At 41.4% G+C, this 18,268-nt stretch overlaps 1 protein-coding gene across 5 annotated transcripts in view; it reads left to right on the forward strand.

The window, feature by feature from the left end:
- The window catches only part of LOC109984357 (ATP-binding cassette sub-family C member 4-like), a 67,506-nt gene that overhangs the window by 10,627 nt on the left and 38,611 nt on the right, over window positions 1–18,268 (forward strand). For all 5 annotated transcript variants that reach the window (XM_065962215.1, XM_065962217.1, XM_065962216.1 and 2 more), the window contains 9 exons: window positions 43–80; window positions 361–455; window positions 885–1,031; window positions 6,585–6,664; window positions 13,933–14,083; window positions 14,839–14,958; window positions 15,057–15,167; window positions 15,263–15,363; window positions 16,366–16,557. In XM_065962215.1, the coding sequence (XP_065818287.1) occupies window positions 43–80; window positions 361–455; window positions 885–1,031; window positions 6,585–6,664; window positions 13,933–14,083; window positions 14,839–14,958; window positions 15,057–15,167; window positions 15,263–15,363; window positions 16,366–16,557 (1,035 nt within the window). The remainder of the gene's footprint in view (window positions 1–42; window positions 81–360; window positions 456–884; window positions 1,032–6,584; window positions 6,665–13,932; window positions 14,084–14,838; window positions 14,959–15,056; window positions 15,168–15,262; window positions 15,364–16,365; window positions 16,558–18,268) is intronic.

The raw sequence follows: 18,268 nt of genomic DNA on the forward strand, positions 1-18,268 counted from the left end.
ATCAGTGTGTTTGTGTGTTTGCTCGTTTGTATGTTTTTTTAGATTACATTTGTTCTACAGGACTGGTGGCTCGCTTGCTGGTGAGATTTTATTTCTTTCACACAAACTTGGCAACACTGGTGTAAGATAATAGCAGGTTTTGTAAGCTGAAGGAACATTGTTTTTTTTCTAAAATAATGATTTAATAGAAGAACACTGAATCAAACTGTTTTCTGGCATTTTATTTTACTTGTTGCAATTGACCTTGTGCCTTAGCTCCAAAGAAGTGTGTTTTGTACAGCCTCCTCATGTTGCAGTTTTATTTCTTTGTTGTGTTTATTTGTCCTTGTAGACTTTGGTTTTTTTGTGGCTGACTTGCAGGGCCTCTGAGCAGAAGCGCGTCAATGTGACAGAGCACCTCAATGGCAGCTTCCCTCTGCAGTTGGACCTTGACCTGTACCTAGGTGTTTACGCAGGTGAAGCTCAGTGAGCGCACATTGCTCTTTGTGTACTGTGGAGTCTCTGAATACGCCAGGCATTCAATGAACAGATCCACAGTTCTTTGGCTGTTGCCCAAGGCCTTCAAGGCCCAGTGTATGTGTACATGGGCCTCAGCTGTACAGGGAGATAGCAGTGCCTTTCTTGTTGTCTACTGTTGGATTGTTCTGATTGTCTCCCCGTGACTCCCAACCTCTGCACTCTTTCACACCTTGTATTCACAGTGAAAGATCCCCATTGAAAACAAAAAAAAAACATTATTGAATGAAAAACTTAAGTGGAATATATCTGCTTTTTTTTGTGTCATTCAGCATCCCTTGGCCTTAAATGCATAGCTGACCTTGGAACAGGCACAAAGATAGCTTTGTAGTGTGCTGATGGATTTTTTTTTTCTGTGCTTTTGTCAGGTTTAACAGCCACTTCAGTACTGTTTGGCTTCCTCCGCTGCTTGGTCTTCTTTAATGTTCTGGTGAGCTCGGCTCAAACCTTACACAACAGCATGTTCCATGCCATCCTCCGGACCCCGGTACACTTTTTCGACGTCAATCCAATCGGTGAGTTGCTCACCTACTCCTCAAGTACTCATTTGAATGACTGATAAATAACTCATTCATACATTATAACAGATACAGAAAGATTTACGCAAAGGTTTTAAGAAGTTAACACGAAGAAGGATCTGCCGTGAAAGTGATTTTTCACTTGACCACTAGAGAGCAGACTGTTGCTGACTTGATCATGTTTCCATCCACTTCAAAAACACCTTCCCAGTCTGTTTTTACTGTCATGTTCTATGGAATATCTAGTGTTTTTCAATTTAAAGAAAATAATCCAAAATGTGGTTAGAAATATGAGATTTTACATTATTTACATATTTTAAAAAATTGTCATGGACATTTTTTTTCAAATGTCATTTGAAAAATGGAAATTTTCAGTTATTTGGCACAATATAAACTATAAATCAAACATTGAGTTAAACAACGTAAAATATTGTTTTCTGTTTGTGGGATTTAAAATGTAATGGTAAATTAACTGGCGTAATCAAAGTTGCTGTTCCAAAGGAAAGCATGTCTGACCGAGAGGCCAATACCATCTAAAAAACCCTTGTGTTATAACTTAATATATAACCCTTTTGTATGCACAAATGAGTAAAGAGAGTGCTATCTTTCTTTTCGGTCTCACTGAATGAATACTGTTTGCACTACATCTTGGACAGTGTTTTATTTGGAGTTTAGAGCTGTGTAAATATAGACCTTAGCTAATATAGTTGTGCTGCCTCAAAAATCTTGGCTCATTTTATTATCTTTGTAGGCTTTAGCTGATGGGTCAATAGAGCGTGCAGACATGATTTTAAAAGTGAGCAAACACTTCAAACATTTTTGACTCCACATACAGGATACTGTACAGGTCAGGTTTTTTTTCTTCAGTTGTGTTTTGCGCCACTTTTTCTACTAGAATCCAATCGTGGAGTGCTTTGTTCAAATCCTTTGCAAATTGTTATTCTCTTTTAGATTTTTTTTGTAATGTCCCTGTGGTTTTGTGGTTTTAATTAAAGACCTCTTTTAATTAGTAATATCACTACTATCTGTCATTCACATCTAAAGTCAACTGTCAAGTGGCCCACTTTGATAACTTTAATTTTTCTAGGGCATTGTTCACCTGTCAGCAGATAATTACTCAGCCTAATCTCTTCAAAGTGACATGCATGTACAACACAATCAGCTCGGCTGGGAATTCTCAACAAGAAGGGGAACTTGTATCTGTATAATGAGTCATAATAAGCTGTTAACACAAGTCTAAATATGATTTGAGGGTGTTCAGGAGCTCGCGGTTTCTCCTGGCATTAGAAGTGGGTGTAGCGACAAAGCTTTCCTTTGCAAAGCTGTGTTTGAAGCAAACACCACAGGTCTTATAATCTTAGGCTTTTTGTTTTTCCTGCTGCCGCTGTGTCATGTACTGGACTAGCTGACAGCTTATCTGGGTGTGCCTTACCTGGTAATCGCACGAGAAGAGGACAAACACTTTGAATAATGTAATAATCTGTTTAATAGTGCAGCAAAGGAGAGGCTTAACAGACACTGCTATCTGATTGCTGTTGTACTGCTATCAGTAACCATTGTATGACCAGTCCAGTCATTAGAGCGTGGCCCCGAGGCGAACAAACAACAGAGTGTGTCTCACTAGATTTATAGAAAAATATCCCACAGACTGTATTTGTTTCGTCCTCATCCAGGCACCAATAGAATAAGCATTACCATGACCTTTTTTTTAATCTTTAAAATATAAGAGTTATAAAGAGTTACAAGACTTATTTTCTTTTTTCTTCTTCAGCTCTGTATTTTTTCATCTGATTGATTCACTTGGAGTGTAACCTAGCAGAAAGATCAGGACAAAGGCAGACTGCATCAACTCTGTGTATTGTCTCTCACACTTTGTTTATTTCTTTATTCTTTTTTTTTTTTGCTCATCTCCAAAGATTTTTTTTTACCTTTTTATGTTTAACTGCCAACACCACCGAAGCTGCTTCTCTCTGCGTCTCTTCCGTCTTGCAGTGATTATAAGCGACTGTATGTCTATGTGTAGGAAAGGATTTGACAGCAGTTTACAAGTGTAAGTGATAGGTGCGCTTGCTGCTGAACAGGCCTGCTGTCTGGAAGCTGTCGACGGAGTTAAAGGTTACCATTTCAAGCGTCGTTGCACAAAGGTCTTATTTGTTATTCTGTGAATGTGGTTTGTAACAATAGAGCAAGGCAGGGGTGAATTATGATTGATGGAGAGGCTTTGTAGCTCTTCTGTATCAGCTATTGAATGCCTCTGTGGTATTTCAATCACAATCCTGTATTATTCTCTTCTGCGCTGTGTAGAAACAGTTTGCGGCTTTTGCTGATTAAAACTTTTATATTTTGTAACAATGCTATTTGATGCGTTCAAGATATCTAGATGACGATGATAAAACGCAGACTCCTCTTTTTTTTAGTAATTTATATAGCTTAATATATTCATGTTGCTACATTTTTGCAATATATACAGTTTTCATTAGAGCTGTTCACCCAAATATGATCCAGTTAGAACAGACAGCGGTGGATGTATTGAGCTGATGTTGATCCCTGTAATTTAGTGTCATTGAGTGGGCTAATCCCCTCAGAGACTGCAGGCCAGGGCTTCAGCTCATCAGCACAGTCAAGGAGTGGAGTTTCAGTCAACACACACACACACACACACACACACACACACACACACACACACACACACACACACATTCACTTCTAGTGGGCCATCTCTGTGCTGGGTGTCACTCAGTGTGCTGTTGATGCAGTGAACATTAGATCGTTTGTAGTCAGTGATGTGAGATTCTAATTGTGTCTACAGAAGCAATGTTTTTATGTCTGTATTTCAGGTGTGGGATGCAAGAGTGTTAAGAGCGAAGTGGAGGAAGTACTGCAGAGAGGGTGATGATATCGAGGTGTGTAAATTGAATGTGGAGATGGAGCCGTGTGTGTGTGTGCAGAGCAGCTGATAGGGCTCCCCCTCGCTCGGCACTTCCACTATTTAATTGCATGAAAGGGAAGCAGAGGAGATTGCAGGAGCCTGGCGGTGTGAGCGAAGAGAATGGATTTAGAATGTATTAGTATTGGCAGCAAGGCGCCAGCGGTGGGAGGCTGCCCCAGGCCCGTGGGCCCCCCTTCATGGAAGTGCAGGTGAGCTGTGCCACCTCCAGCCTTGGCAGCCCCCTCCCCAGTATTCCTTCATTATCACACTTGCCTCACTGAAAGGCCCCTTCCGTCTGCACTGGGGCCCACACATGGAGCAGCTCTGAGTTGTCTCCTTATCTTGATGTTTACAGGGAACAGCGATTTGCCACACGCCCTGCTCCAGCCGGACCCCACTGTTCTGTTTCTTTAAGTGTGATTGGGGGCCCTGCTCATCTAATATCTCCTCCTTAAGGGGTCACCTTAGTTGGGGAGGACTTGACATTTCCCGAGCTTGAAAAAGTGGTGCAAATCACCCCTGGAGTCTTTAACCATGAGAAATGATTTGATACTAATACTGCTGGTATTCTGAAACATCTGGACACAATAGGTGATATTGTTGACAACCACCCGTAGTGATTGAAGCCATTGTCCCATGCCGATCTTACCTCATAGGCATTTCCATGCAGTGGCTGTCTTTGTGTAACTGCATCACTGTAATGTATCCCCTCTATAGTGTGCGCGGGATGGAGAAGGGTCTTTTACTTCACCCCCTCTGAAACTCTGTGTTAACTGAGCCGCTTGTCAAACAGCTGATAGCTGACTGATGTTCTGTGCTTTAACACCCTCTAACCATGGTATGATGTAACCCAGAGAAACCTAGCCTTTTCTCATTGCCATTGTTTGTCAGATATGCATGAATTTGGGTCATCTATGGCTTAGACAGTAAAATTACATAAAAATATTATTGGATCTTCAGCAAACACACTTTGACAAGTACTCCCCCCCCCCCCCCCCCCCCCCCTGTTGCCAGACTAGAGCTGCTATATTCTCCACTAGTATAGTAGCAGCTCTACCCCCTTGCATGAACCCTCCCCTCGGGATGTCTGTATGCTAAAGGGGCACTCACACTGTGAATAAGATTAGTCTGCCTCCAAGTGTACAACATGCTTACGCCACTTGACTTTGAATCAGTTGCTGATTTAGAGCATTGCTGGGTTGTTGCGGGGAATAATGCCCTGGCTGGGTTTTTATGCAATGGTTGTTATAGGGAGCCCGGCCTCGTCTGCATGCATGTTTTTTAGGCAGGAGCGGCATTTTGGATAAAGCTGTAAGCTGCTTACGGCCGTGGAGAGAGGTGATTACAGGGCCCTCCTCCGTATAGGACTGACTGGGGAGCTGGGAGGCAACTTTTAGGTCAGTGGTGCCATAGCTCTGCCACGCCTCCAGAGCACCATACCATCACAGAGTGCCAATGTGTGCACCTCAGCCGTCCTCTCTTTTGGTCCATTACCAAGTCACACCCTGATAAGGCGTGGGTCCTCTCCAGGCCTAAACTAATCTACATGCTTCAGTTGTTTGTTTCACTTAAACCTTTAAGATGTGTGTTCTTCATTGACATACTTTGAAAACAGATGTACAGTGTCTGTTTGTAAAGTAATGGTTCACCTTGAGGACATGCCACAGTACAGAATAGGGCATTATAACACAATCTTTAAAGCACTTGAGTGGGAAAATACTACACACAACTGTTTTTTGGTGGCTTTTAACTTGAGCCCAGCTCTTGTTGCAGCAGTTCTGGCACCACTCTGGTACTTTTTGTCTGCCTCTGAGAGTCTGAGGGCTTCCTTCAGGGACAGAGATAGAGAAAGCCTTTCTCTCTTGCCTGCCTTTAGCTAGTGTAGAGTGGGGATTTGCTATCACTGACCCTGCAGTAAACAGTGTGTGAAAGCAGCTGGGGTGTAATCTTAGGTGCTGTAGGATCAGTATGGATAGGTGGTGGTGGGGGGGAGGCAAAGATACTAAAAGAGTCTCAATAAAAGGGGGGCTGCCACAGCACCTGCGGAGCACCAGCCAAAATAATGAACACCTGAGCAGAATGGATGCAACTCAATTAACGTCAGCGACACTGCCAGTCAGAACATAAAGGCAGGTACGCAGCTTCTGTTGCTTCTTTTGTCTCTGAACAAAGGGTTCCCTCACGTATTCAGCCAAGAGTAGGGTAGTCTTTATGAAACCCAAGACCAATAATGACTCATTGTTTACTCTGGATAGGCCTGTGTTGTTCCTCTGATATCACACTCAATAAATAAGCCCTTCTTCTCAATTCAATTGGAGGGTGACTTTGGTAATAGTTTCTTTACAGTCTTGTGAGAATAAAGAAAAAAAACTATTCAAATATTGCTTTTCAAAGTGCAGAGAAGCTAATATTCAAAGGGATAATTGTTTTCTCTCTGTCTTCTCGAGCGTCTCGATATGAATACACACATTACCTTTTTCATAATTTTACTGTATTTATTGCACAAATCAAACGTGAAATCTTAATAACATTAACAATATTTAGCTGTTTGTCAAGTTATTCTTTCAGGAATATATCTACTCTGATGTTATCTCATCTTTTTTCATGTCGTTGTTTCCCAGGAAGGATCCTCAACAGGTTCTCCAAGGACATCGGTTACCTGGACTCTCTGCTCCCATGGACGTTTGTGGACTTCACCCAGGTGAGTCTCACCTCGGCAGGTTTGGTCGCTGGCACTGCAGCATGGGAAGGCCATTTCATGCCTGGCTAAACCTGCTTTGTGGTCCAGGTCCCCTAATCTGGAAACAATTACTGTAGGATTACCCGCCAGCGCAGCCCAGCGCCTGCACAGATTTAATAAAAGTGTGCACATAGGCTGAGGGCGTGGCTCCCTCACTGTGACACAACAGAAGCAGCATCTTCAGAGAATGTGTAGGGAGACTAAGCGAGTTATTGGGAGAGTAAAAAAGGTACCAAAGAGGAAATAAAAGGCGAGTGGATGATGGGCGCAATGGGGAGGGGGAACAGTGTGGATGGAGTGGGGGGGTGGGGGGGGACACACGGACGGACGGACGAGGGTGATGTGTTGAGTGGCAAAGAGAAGAAGTGTGAGCAGCAGGCGTATGATGTGTGTGCAGGAGAGACACGGGAGCTCGTGGAGGGGGAAGGGGGACAGGTCAGTTGGAACACATCCAGAGCGGGACCTGCCCCTCTCAGTGCAATTCACCTAATGCTCTACAGTCTTAGCCAAGGTAGCCAAGGGCCACCCTGGTGCATGGCCAGGTTGGGTTACCGAATGCCACCCTGCCACCGTGACAGCCATCTCCCACGAAAGCCCGCGGAGATGAGCCAGCTCATGCACCTAGCGCCACAAAGGAGGGAATGTTCGCTGCACAATTCGAGGTAGAGGAGCAGGCGTGGCTCTTTGGTTTGGGCCAGAGAATAGAACAAAGGCGCGCTGAAAATGAATCCCCCCTCCACAATGCCTGAGTGATGTTTGTGGCAGATACCCATCTCACAGGAGACAAAAGCCATCTTAAACGCTGAAAGCACAAAAGATCATATGCACAAAAGCTTTTTGTCTGCTATAGTTTCCCCATTTTGATAATAAGGTGAAGAATGGCCGGAGTAAAATAATAACTTTGTAGTAGGCCCATAAGTGCAACTAAAAAACAGTGAAAGTAGACCAGGTCATGACTTGTTTTGCACATACTGTATTTCATTTATGACTTATGCATTTCATTAGATGAGCTATTACCTGCATTACACTTAAGTGATGGAAACAAAACCATTTCCACTTTGCTTTTGTGATCGATGGAGAATCTGAAGAGTATCCTGTCAAAGCTGGATATATCGAGCACTTTATTTCTGCTGGTTCTTGCTGCAGCACAAAGTGGGAAGTGATGGTGATAGTGGACAAAGGTGGCATCCTTTGAATAAAACACTTTTGTTTGTGCTGCTTTCTGCTCTTTTATGCAGGTGTCTTTCATGGAGCACTTTTTTAACGCTTTCAGGAAGGACGATTTTCACTCTTTTTATCAATGTATTAGCCGTGCAGAAAAGCTGCTGATCCCGACTATTGTTGCTCTTTCGTGGAGGGACATTTCCCCCATAGTCATTGTTTAAATGGTTGTCAGGGGGGAATAAAGTAAAACTCCATAAACAATGGCCTAACTGGTTTATCTCTCTCTATGGGGAGAGGCCGCTTCTGTGCGAGGATTTGCACCAGAGCCTCCCCCCTTTGTGGTGGAGTAAGCACTTCACAGCCCCTCAGCACTGCCCCTCAAACCCGCCTAACAAGGGGATTCCCTCCAGCTGGGGGAACCTGGTTACACTCCACAGCCCTATTTTTTTCACAGGTCTCATTTAGTAGTAATTTAGTGTATTGTAAAATGGGCTCTTTCTCTTCTCTCTTTATGGTCAGGGGACAATGACAGAAATGTCAATTAAAAACACCTCAGGCTTTTGGGTCTCTCGGCTTTTGTGTAGCCTTGACCTTTAAATCCTGGGTTGCCTCTATTTTCACAAAGGGGGCAGAGGAGGAGACCAAGACAATGAGGGGTGAGTTCAGGGGTCTTTCAGTGGAGGATTTTGTGTGAAGGCTCTTGACCAAGTCACACCACTAACTGTGGGGTCTGTATCTGCATTCATAGGTCTTCTAAAATGCTTTATGTCAGCATGTGTATGTTAAGAGATCAGCTGATTTTACTTTTATTGCACTTGTCCTGGTCTTACCCATGACAATAATGGCATATAAACATGGATAAACATTGGCTCGCAAATCCTTTTTCACCGCAGTTAACACCAAAGTCACCTGAAGAGAGAGAAAATAAACTGTACACAGAGAAAACGAGAGCATTTACACAGACACAAACACAGAACAGAAGCACCCAAGATGCGCACAAACAAGCAGCAAAATGGCTTTTGTCTAAAAACAGTGGCGGGTGGATGGTTGTGTGAGTCTGTACATTGTGGCACATTGTGTGTCAGGCCCTTTCAGTGGCTTTGTGGGATATGTGAACTGCTGACGTAACCGTGAGTGCTGTAGGATGGGATTTCAGCAGCTTTCTCGGCTTCTCTACCACACTGGTGACAGAAGGAGTTAAGAATGCACTGGCTCGAGGCGTTACGCAGGTTATCCTGAGAAACACAGGAGATGGGCCTGTGTGCAACTATATAGGCTGTGCCATAAATCCCCTTCCAGCATTGTTTTATGACAGTGCTATTGTCTTTCTGCACAAGGTGCAGTGACACTGAAAGGTGAGAAACCTCAAGATTAACTACACTTGATACTTGATATTTTTTTGACTTTTTTAATTAGATAACATCTAATAAATAAACCAAAACACAACAAGGCAGTACTTTGTGTTTGTGTGCTTGTGGTTGTGCTCAACTGGCCACTCAGCAATACCACACATGGTCATTTGATGGCGAGCATCAGCCAGCAATAGCGTCCAGTGTGTGTTTGTGTATGTGTGGTCTCCCATGATGCTGCGGTCCAGCACCTCAGCCGCTCTGACTCAGTCAAACAGGCCTGGGAACTTGCATAACAAAGTCCTAATCTAATCTAGAATCTCCCCTCGTGTCAATATGATAAAGAGAATGAATTCTGTGCTTTCTGAAAGTGACTTTTGACTTTGTGAATTGCTGTTTTCTTACACATGTGAAACAGTTTTTGTGTTGTTTTGAAGAAGAAGAAGAAAAAGAGCAGTGGCTGGGTGAATGAATTTTCTGGACACAAGTGATTTATAGTAGAGTGAGAGAGAGAGAGAGAAAGAGAGGGAGAGAGAGAGAGAGAGAGTGAGAGAGCATTTCAAAGCCTTTCTCTTATTTCCAAAATGGGGTTGGAAATCAGCAGCTTGACTGAGCCCAAATAAGTGACTTCTTTTACCTTTTCACAGCACACAAAGGCCTAATCCTAGGACTACTTGAGCCACCAATGTAGACAGCGACTGAGACCACCACAGTATGTGTCAGACCCTCCTCACCACACACAAAAACACATTGACTGCAGCTTTATGAAGTGAAAATGGCCCAGAAAGGGAAAATGTGAAGGAGGTGTCCACAGTCATTTCTCTCAAAGAAAAGGCCACAGCATCTAGTATTTAATTCTAAAATAAAGCCCAGAGACAGAGTCCAATGGATTGGGTCACTTCCATTGTTCCAGAGCCAGAGTGGAACAGCCCTGTTTTGTTTCAGTGCCACTGACCCTTACAACTTATTGTGCCACTCTGTCAGGAAAAAGTGTGGGGTACAAAAAAAAAATTCCAGTGAAGACAGGACTTTTTTTTCAGAGGAATTTTCTTTGTGACCATGTGTTCTCCTTATTTTTATTTTTTATTTTTTATTTTTTCCAGTGGCAAATATTGCACACTGTCAGTAAATAAAGGAAGGATGAAAAGGGGGTTGTAAAAAGCGTACTGATTCCTTGTGTCCGCAGGGATGTTTGATTAAAGAACAGTGTTTATTTTCTGCTGCGGAACAACAGTCGCTATCATCGCCAAACACAAATATAGTAATTAACTTCAATTTTCTACATTTATTTGGACATCAAAGAGCTGATGGGATCATTGAGAAAATAAAGCAATTAGGGTCAGCAGAGATCTGAATGGTCTTTGGGCGCAGCAGTGTGCCCAGTTTGCTTGAATGACTAAATCACATGCGTGCGGTAGCTTTCTTTTCTTGCTAAAGAGCAATTAGTGGTAATTCTTTATTTAAACTGTTTGTATACAAAACCTTTCATCCTATTATCCACTTTTATGTGCAGCGGGATGTGGCTCTGGGAGTTTTCTGTTCCTGTGTGGTTTCATAGGAGATATGGAAGTGGTCTGAGGGGGGGTGAGGTGTGTTCTTGCTTTACTTATCTGAGGCATCATGTGTGCAGTGTGGGTGGGGGGCCACGGTGTTCCTGATGCTGACACGATAAGTGGCAGACAACGCAAATGGATCACATCAAACATGGCCTTGGCGACGGCAGACCCTGGGGCGCATGAGGAGGAAAGACTCCCATCTAATGCTTCTTTTTCCTCCTCCGTCCCCTCAGATGACCCCACTGTCAGATAAACCTGCCTGGGAGAAGCCAAAAGACCAAAATGGGCCCAAAATTAGAATTTAAAGGAGCCAATTGGCAAACATGAGCGAGCAGCGTCACTTTATCATGTAGACAAACAGAATATAGGATAAGACGTTTGTTCAGTTAATATTTGATCTCCATGAGGGGAAGGCTGGACACGCAGTGATGGCTCATGTACCACCATCTCACATGCTGGTTAGCCTTCCATCAAGGCTAAGATTAAAACTTATGTACTGTGAAATTCTTGGGATCAGTTGTGCTCAGTAGCTTCCAATCACTGTTTGATTGTGTGGGCATCACTACAGCAATGGGGAGACTGGTAATACCCTCTTATCAGAAGTGCAAATGGAATCAAGTAGCTTTTCATCCTCAAAACTACACTGAAAGTGATCATGCTTAAACCTGTGCCTAAGTGGCAGATAACATCCGTAATTAAGGTGCTAAATTAAATGTTCATCTCTCTGGGCCAGTCTGAGACCACTGAAGGTAACCGTATGATCCTAATCTCCTCGTTGGAGGATTCATCTCTTAAGACGGGTCCAATTTCAGGGTGTGAGGTTTCAGTTTTATCACCTTTTAATCGAATATAAAATATGTAACAGTAAACCTTTTAGTGAGGATGAAATAGTTTCTCACAAACTCGGTGTTGGATGATGATTTTTCATTATGAACTTAGGTGAAAGTATCTACATCAAACAGTAAAAGAACAAATATCACAAGTAAAGGTCCTGCATTTAAAATGTCATCAGGTCAAAGTCTGAAAGTAGAATGAGAACAATCTACTGAGAATATCAAAATTAATAGTAATGCACAACGACAGCCTCAATGACTGATTTATTATTACAGCATGCAGATTTTATATCACAGATTTATACTTTCAACAGGAGTTTCAAAGAGAAATGTCTTGATTTGTTGTAAACAGACACTGAACATGAAACTAGTAACTCATGCAGCATGTGTTTGAGGTCAAATTTAATTTTAAATGAATGCCTTATTTCCATATTTTTATTGAAAATATTGTTCAGTAGCTATTTTAAAATAAATTGTGTATTTAAAAAAACAAACAATGTTTCCCCTTGAGGTCTAAAGTCTTCTACCTGCTTTTTATAAACTGTCTTGAGAACATTTGTTATGAATTGGCGCTTTACAAATAAAGTTTGGTGATTGATTCATTGTGAAGTACAAGAACAAAGTGGGGAAAAAAAATGGGAAAACCTTCTAAATTATTCCTCAAAATTAAACGTGTGTACAATTTCTAAACGTCAAAGGTTATTGTTTGGGGGGGGGCATGATTGCTTTTATTGGACAGGACAGTTGGAGGGACAGGATTGTTGGGAGGAGAGAGGTGGGGGGATGTCATGCAGCAAAGGGCCCAGAGCAAGTGGCACAAGCACTTAAGCCTCTGAACATGGGGCACGCAACATAACTGCTGTACCTTTCTATTCCTCAGTTGATGTAAATACTTGTTATAATAGAAGTCCTCAGATTTATTGAATGAAGTTGAAGTGTAATTTTAGTCTGTTCTAGGTAAATATCCTATAGTCTTGAACCAAAGTAAAAGTAATTCAACATTATGCATTATAATATTGGATTAATTATGAATATTGGATAGGGATGAATGAATGACAAGCAGCATTAATGTAGATGGTGTCAGTTTAAAGATCCTGTGAGGTGTTTCTAACTGGTATTGAAACAGACTGAAATTAAAAGTGATGCTTCTTTATGACCTTCAAAAACAAATGAGACAATGCGCAACAAGCTTGATTATTTCTATATTGTACATTCGGATGCCTATCACTGCTGAAGTGGGGTAGGTGTCAGCCCTTTTTTTTTTTTTTTTTTTTTTACATTTTCCACAGCAAAATTTCAAAATGAGTGATACATTTGAGAAAGCAGGGATAGGATGGTTTCTCAAATGAGAAAGGAGCATAGGATCAGAAAAGAGAATGTACTGCTTTGTCCACAGGGGGACCGAAACTGACACAATCCCAAAGTTCCTGAGGAGCTTTAAACTGTGAGCTTACATCTATGTTCTATTGGCTTATTCTAAATGTTGTAAATCAAAATGGGATTCTGGATAGTAACAAGTGTCTTATCTTTAAGCTGTCAAATAAACTTAGTTTTGTAAAATGTGCAAAATTAGCCTCTGATATAAATTGAAGTAGAGGAACATGTTGCATGAAATGGAAATATGTTTGGTACAATCAACAATAAAACATGTACAGAAGAAGTGTCCTCCACAGTACTTTCAGTTAAAAACACTTTTTTAAATTTAATATGAATAATATTTTAATTAATTAGATTCTCTCTTCAGTTTCTAAACAAAGTGGAGGTGTGTGTACTCTGTTGTCATTGGACTCATCTCCTCCAATCCTGTTTAGGCAGCTCTGATATCCTGGTCTCGATGTGTCACAGAGCCATTAACACGGGTGATGAGTCACTGTGTTGTTGAGAGCTTTGCGGCTTCAGTGTGATGTATCAGACACCCACAGTGTGGTTCCCAGAGCCCTCTGCCAGTCACTGTGGCCCTGCCTGTTGGCTGGCTGCTGTGCCAGGGAGGCTTACAGGCCAGAAGTGTTGAAGGGAAAGCCCAGGAGAGCTGGGGATATGAGCCACAGTGGCCAAGTGGTAAATTCTCACCTGCTACTAAGTGAGAATTAGCACTGTGATCGTTTTCCTTTCACACTGTGAGTCACATAACCTCAGTCCCACAACCTGCTGTTACCTTGCTGTGTGTCCATGATGGTCACACAGAAATACAACTAAAAGACTTCCTCTTGTTCAGCCTGAAGAAATAGGCCTCTCTGCTCCTGTGGTAGCCCTAACAGCAGCAGTGGAGCTTTTTACCCTGTGGCTGTTAAGATAAATATTGTGCTCACTTTTCCACTTCTCTTTAGGTGTTTCTCCAAGTCATCGGAGTGATCGCAGTAGCGGCCGTCATCATTCCCTGGATCCTTATTCCTGTTGTTCCTCTCCTCGCTGTCTTCCTAATCCTGCGGTGCTACTTCCTGAAGACATCCAGGGACATCAAGCGCCTAGAGTCTACCAGTAATTTTTTTTTTTTGTGGGGGGGATTGTGGGGTGGGCATGTCCATTTGTGGAAAGAGACAAAAGCAGACCACAGGAATGCTAATAGACCATTGAGAAAAGCCATGGTCATTAGCATAAAGGCTAAAGGTGGCGGTGGCCTATGGCTCGGCCACACGCAGTTTCCTCAAGAGACGGGAGTTCATGACATCACATACAATGGGAAAAATGCCAAGTGGGCATGACTAGGCCATCGCAGGCTTTAGTTCATTGGTTTTATTCTGGACTGAGAGACCAAATGCACATTGGCCAACAGGTTCCATCATCTTAAAGAACAAAAGTTCTATTAAAAAGCTCAGAGGAAACATTTAGGTTTTGTCTTTGGTTTTGTAGGCCTAACAAAAACTGAAACAAAAGAGCACTCAATGGCAACCTTCAAAAGCCAAACTGATTTATATTCAGGAAATAAACCATTTTGAATGAAGTTCATATAACATTTGTTTTTTTCTACTCCTCCTGATAGTCAATACATGAAGTAGAAACCTCATAATGTGATTTATGGAAAAAGAAAGCAGTCATGTATTGAAATATGGTGTATGACTGCTTTGTTTTTAAACCATGTTAGTAATTATATTTATACCTCTTATATGTATCAGATGTTGGGATACATTTGGGTTAAGATAATGATTGGAGTTTTGAATGCACAAAAAGCTGAATTTACAGATGCATGTTTGTTGCTCATTTGGCGTGTATGTTTTTCTCACTTTCTCATCCAGCTCGGAGTCCTGTGTTCTCCCACCTTTCCTCCTCCCTGCAAGGCCTGAGCACCATCCGTGCCTTTAAAGTTCAGCAGAGGTTTCAGCAAATGTTTGATGACTATCAAGATCTGCACTCAGGTAAGGAAAAGAAAATCTACAGGATATTGACTTTCATCATTAACATTCTCAGACTCATGCCAGGTTACACCTCTCATCTAACATGTGTTTGTTCACAGAGGCCTGGTTCTTGTTCCTGACCACTTCTCGCTGGTTTGCCGTGCGCCTTGATGGAATTTGCTCAGTTTTTGTCACCATCACTGCTTTTGGTTGTCTTTACCTCAGAGATGGTACTGTATGCCTTTCACATTATAGACATGTGAGATGTCATTTGTGAAGTCATGATTACAAACTCATGAAGGGATTTGCTGTTGTGATGTTACAGGACTGGATCCAGGTGCAGTAGGTTTGGCTCTGTCTTATGCTGTGACACTTACAGGCATGTTCCAGTGGGGCGTCAGACAGAGTGCAGAAATAGAGAACATGGTGAGAACACTTCCAGCACGTCAAACCTATTCATGATTTTTCTCTTGAAATCAGGGAAATAGGGAAAATCATTTGACAATGTAAGGCAACTCCATTGTTTGCTTTAAACAGGGTTAATGTGGCTGATTAAAGGGGCTTACCAAAGATTTTAGACTTTAGAAGATCCATTTACCTGCCATATGAAATACTACCAAACCTCTGAACAAAGGTGTATTAAATCATCTTTTTTTTTTTTAAATCAGGATGTCAGGTTAGTTTGAAAATTTGATCATAATGCCAGGGTTAAAATCAAGAAGTCAGTGTGTAATAGAAGTAGGCATCTATGAGGCTTGGAGGGTCATATGAGGGCCTTGTATTATACACTATAAGCTGCATCATTGGGAGTAAAGAAACCAGAATGTTTGGATTCTTTTTTAAGACTCTGCTGCTTTAATATTTGGTCCCCTAATCCTATAGAAGTGTTTGTAAACTGCTAGTGTTTTCATTTAAATATGAATCCTGTGATTACATTTCAACCACCTTGAGATTGTAAAATAAGAAAAGAATTGTAGAAGTCGTTATATTGTTATTGTTCTTTATTGATATTCTGAAGTTTATTGAAAATTAAGTATTGGCTTTTTTTAGTTGTATGTCCAGAGATCAAAAGAGCCAATTTTTATAATATAATAATATTATATCAAAACCAAGGTTACAAAGTGCTTTACATCAAGTTAAAAACAAAACAGATAGACAAGAAATAAGTGAAATAAAAAACAGCAAAATATCATAAAATTTACAGAATTGCTAGGAACACATTAAAAATCACCTAAAAATGCACAGTGAGCAACAGAATAAGATAATCTAACAGCCAATAAAAAAAATAGAAATTAAAACAGTGAACAGAATCAGAATCTAATAGCAGGGACAAGGGAGTTACAGAGTGTTGGAGCATATATTAGAATTATTTATTTAGAACATATGAATGCATACAAATATATAAATGACTGTTCTTTTTTTCTTTAGATGACATCAGTGGAAAGAATAGTTGAGTATGCAGAGCTTGAGAGTGAAGCACCCTGGGAGACGGACAAACAGCCTCCGCCTGACTGGCCAAAGACAGGCTCCATCACTTTCGACAGAGTCAACTTCTCTTACAGTGCCAGTGAGCCTTTGGTCTTGAAGAACCTGACTGTTGTCTTCACACCACGAGAAAAGGTTCTTGTCTTATTCCCTCCTGTGCATGCTCACTGGTGTGCACCGCCTGTGACGTAGGTCGATATGCAGCTAGTGTAGAAGGTGTGGTGTGATTTTTTTTTTTCTTCTGTGGCTTTATTTTCAAATCAATTATTAAAGGGACAGCATATTGTGCTGCTGAATCTTCACTACTATACCATTTGTGATTCATGGAATACATATCATGTAATTAAGACTGTTCAAGTGGATCCATTTGTTCCCTATTTGCATTTTGAGCTACCTGACGGTGACAACTGTTTATTCACTGAGAGAGAGAGAGAGAGAGAGAGAGAGAGAGAGAGAGAGAGAGAGAGAGAGAGAGAGATGGTTGAGGATGATTGAAATTGTGTTTAATGCAGGGGGTGTATTTTGCATGGCTATGGTTGGCCAGGGCGGCTGATTTCACAATGGATGGGTTGATAAGTGTTGAGGCCCTGGCTCATGGGAGGGATCTCTGCCACATGCCATGAGGGTGAAAGGCTTTGTGTATCCTGACAGTTCCCCTGACACTCCTCCACAAGGAACCCTACCAACTACAATATAACATCCATTCCCTCTCGCTCTCGCTACACTCATATACTGTACACACACATATAACAACTAACAACACAACAGTTGACCCTTCATTGTCATGGGAGATATCTGATGTGGGCATAGGACTCAAAGACCAGTTATACACAGTCTATGCCTTTAAGATTAATTTTGATATAAATAAATGTTAATATAAATCAACTTTAAATTGTGCAATATGGCTTCGTACATGAACTTTGACTTTTTTAAGTGTTGTTTGAAATAGCAACGGTAGCATGATATGTGTGATGCTACGGTTTTTCATATATTTTGATTGATGACAGCCAGACAAATTGAGACTGATCCATGCCAAACACTGTTTTGAAATGCATTACGAAACTGTTTCTCTTACGAAAAAAAACCCCTGCAACCATCAAATTCTTCAAAAAGCTCCAAATGACGTTTGTTTACCTTCTTTGCTAATCTGAAAGAAGTGTGGTGTTCTTTGAGGGCAGCTTGAGATGGATGGACAGGTACACAAAGCCTTTGGGTTCACATTTTGTCTCCTTTTAGCCAGTCTATAAACAGATATCTGCATATGAATGCAGAATCTGTAGGCGAGGGACACCATTTTGGGCAAGCGTTCTGGTTTCTATTTGTTGTCCGTCGTTGTTGGAGTATAGACCGATGACGTTTTAAGCATGCTTTGTTGCATACAGGAATACAGACTGTGTGGAAGGAAAAAGAGGCTCGACACATTGGTCAAAAAGCAATTCTTGGACCTGTTCGCTACTATATCTAAAGTATTTAACATTTTATTATTTTAAAAAAGATATCCGCTTATAGTTGCCATTGACTATCTGGTCCTTTTTTTCATGTTTCAACTCTTGTCTGACTTTACAACAATCAGTAAACAGAAAAGTCTTGGTACCAAATTCCTAAATATATGCCATTACCTTCAAAGGTTAATCATCACAAGAAGGAAGTCAATGGATTTTGGGATTGTCTACTTGAAACACGTTTTAATTATTTTTTTTCTCTTAAACGTCAAACCATCTGTTCCTAACTCCCTACCATACAGTGGCTGTTACTGTAGCTTTATTTGACATAGCTGTTGGATGGCAGATCAAGAAAACGTAGCTCTTTGTAACATACCCTCATCGATGGTTTTGAAAGGTCAACC

This window comes from Labrus bergylta, chromosome 13 (assembly GCF_963930695.1).
Source record: "Labrus bergylta chromosome 13, fLabBer1.1, whole genome shotgun sequence".
Taxonomy (NCBI): domain Eukaryota; kingdom Metazoa; phylum Chordata; class Actinopteri; order Labriformes; family Labridae; genus Labrus; species Labrus bergylta.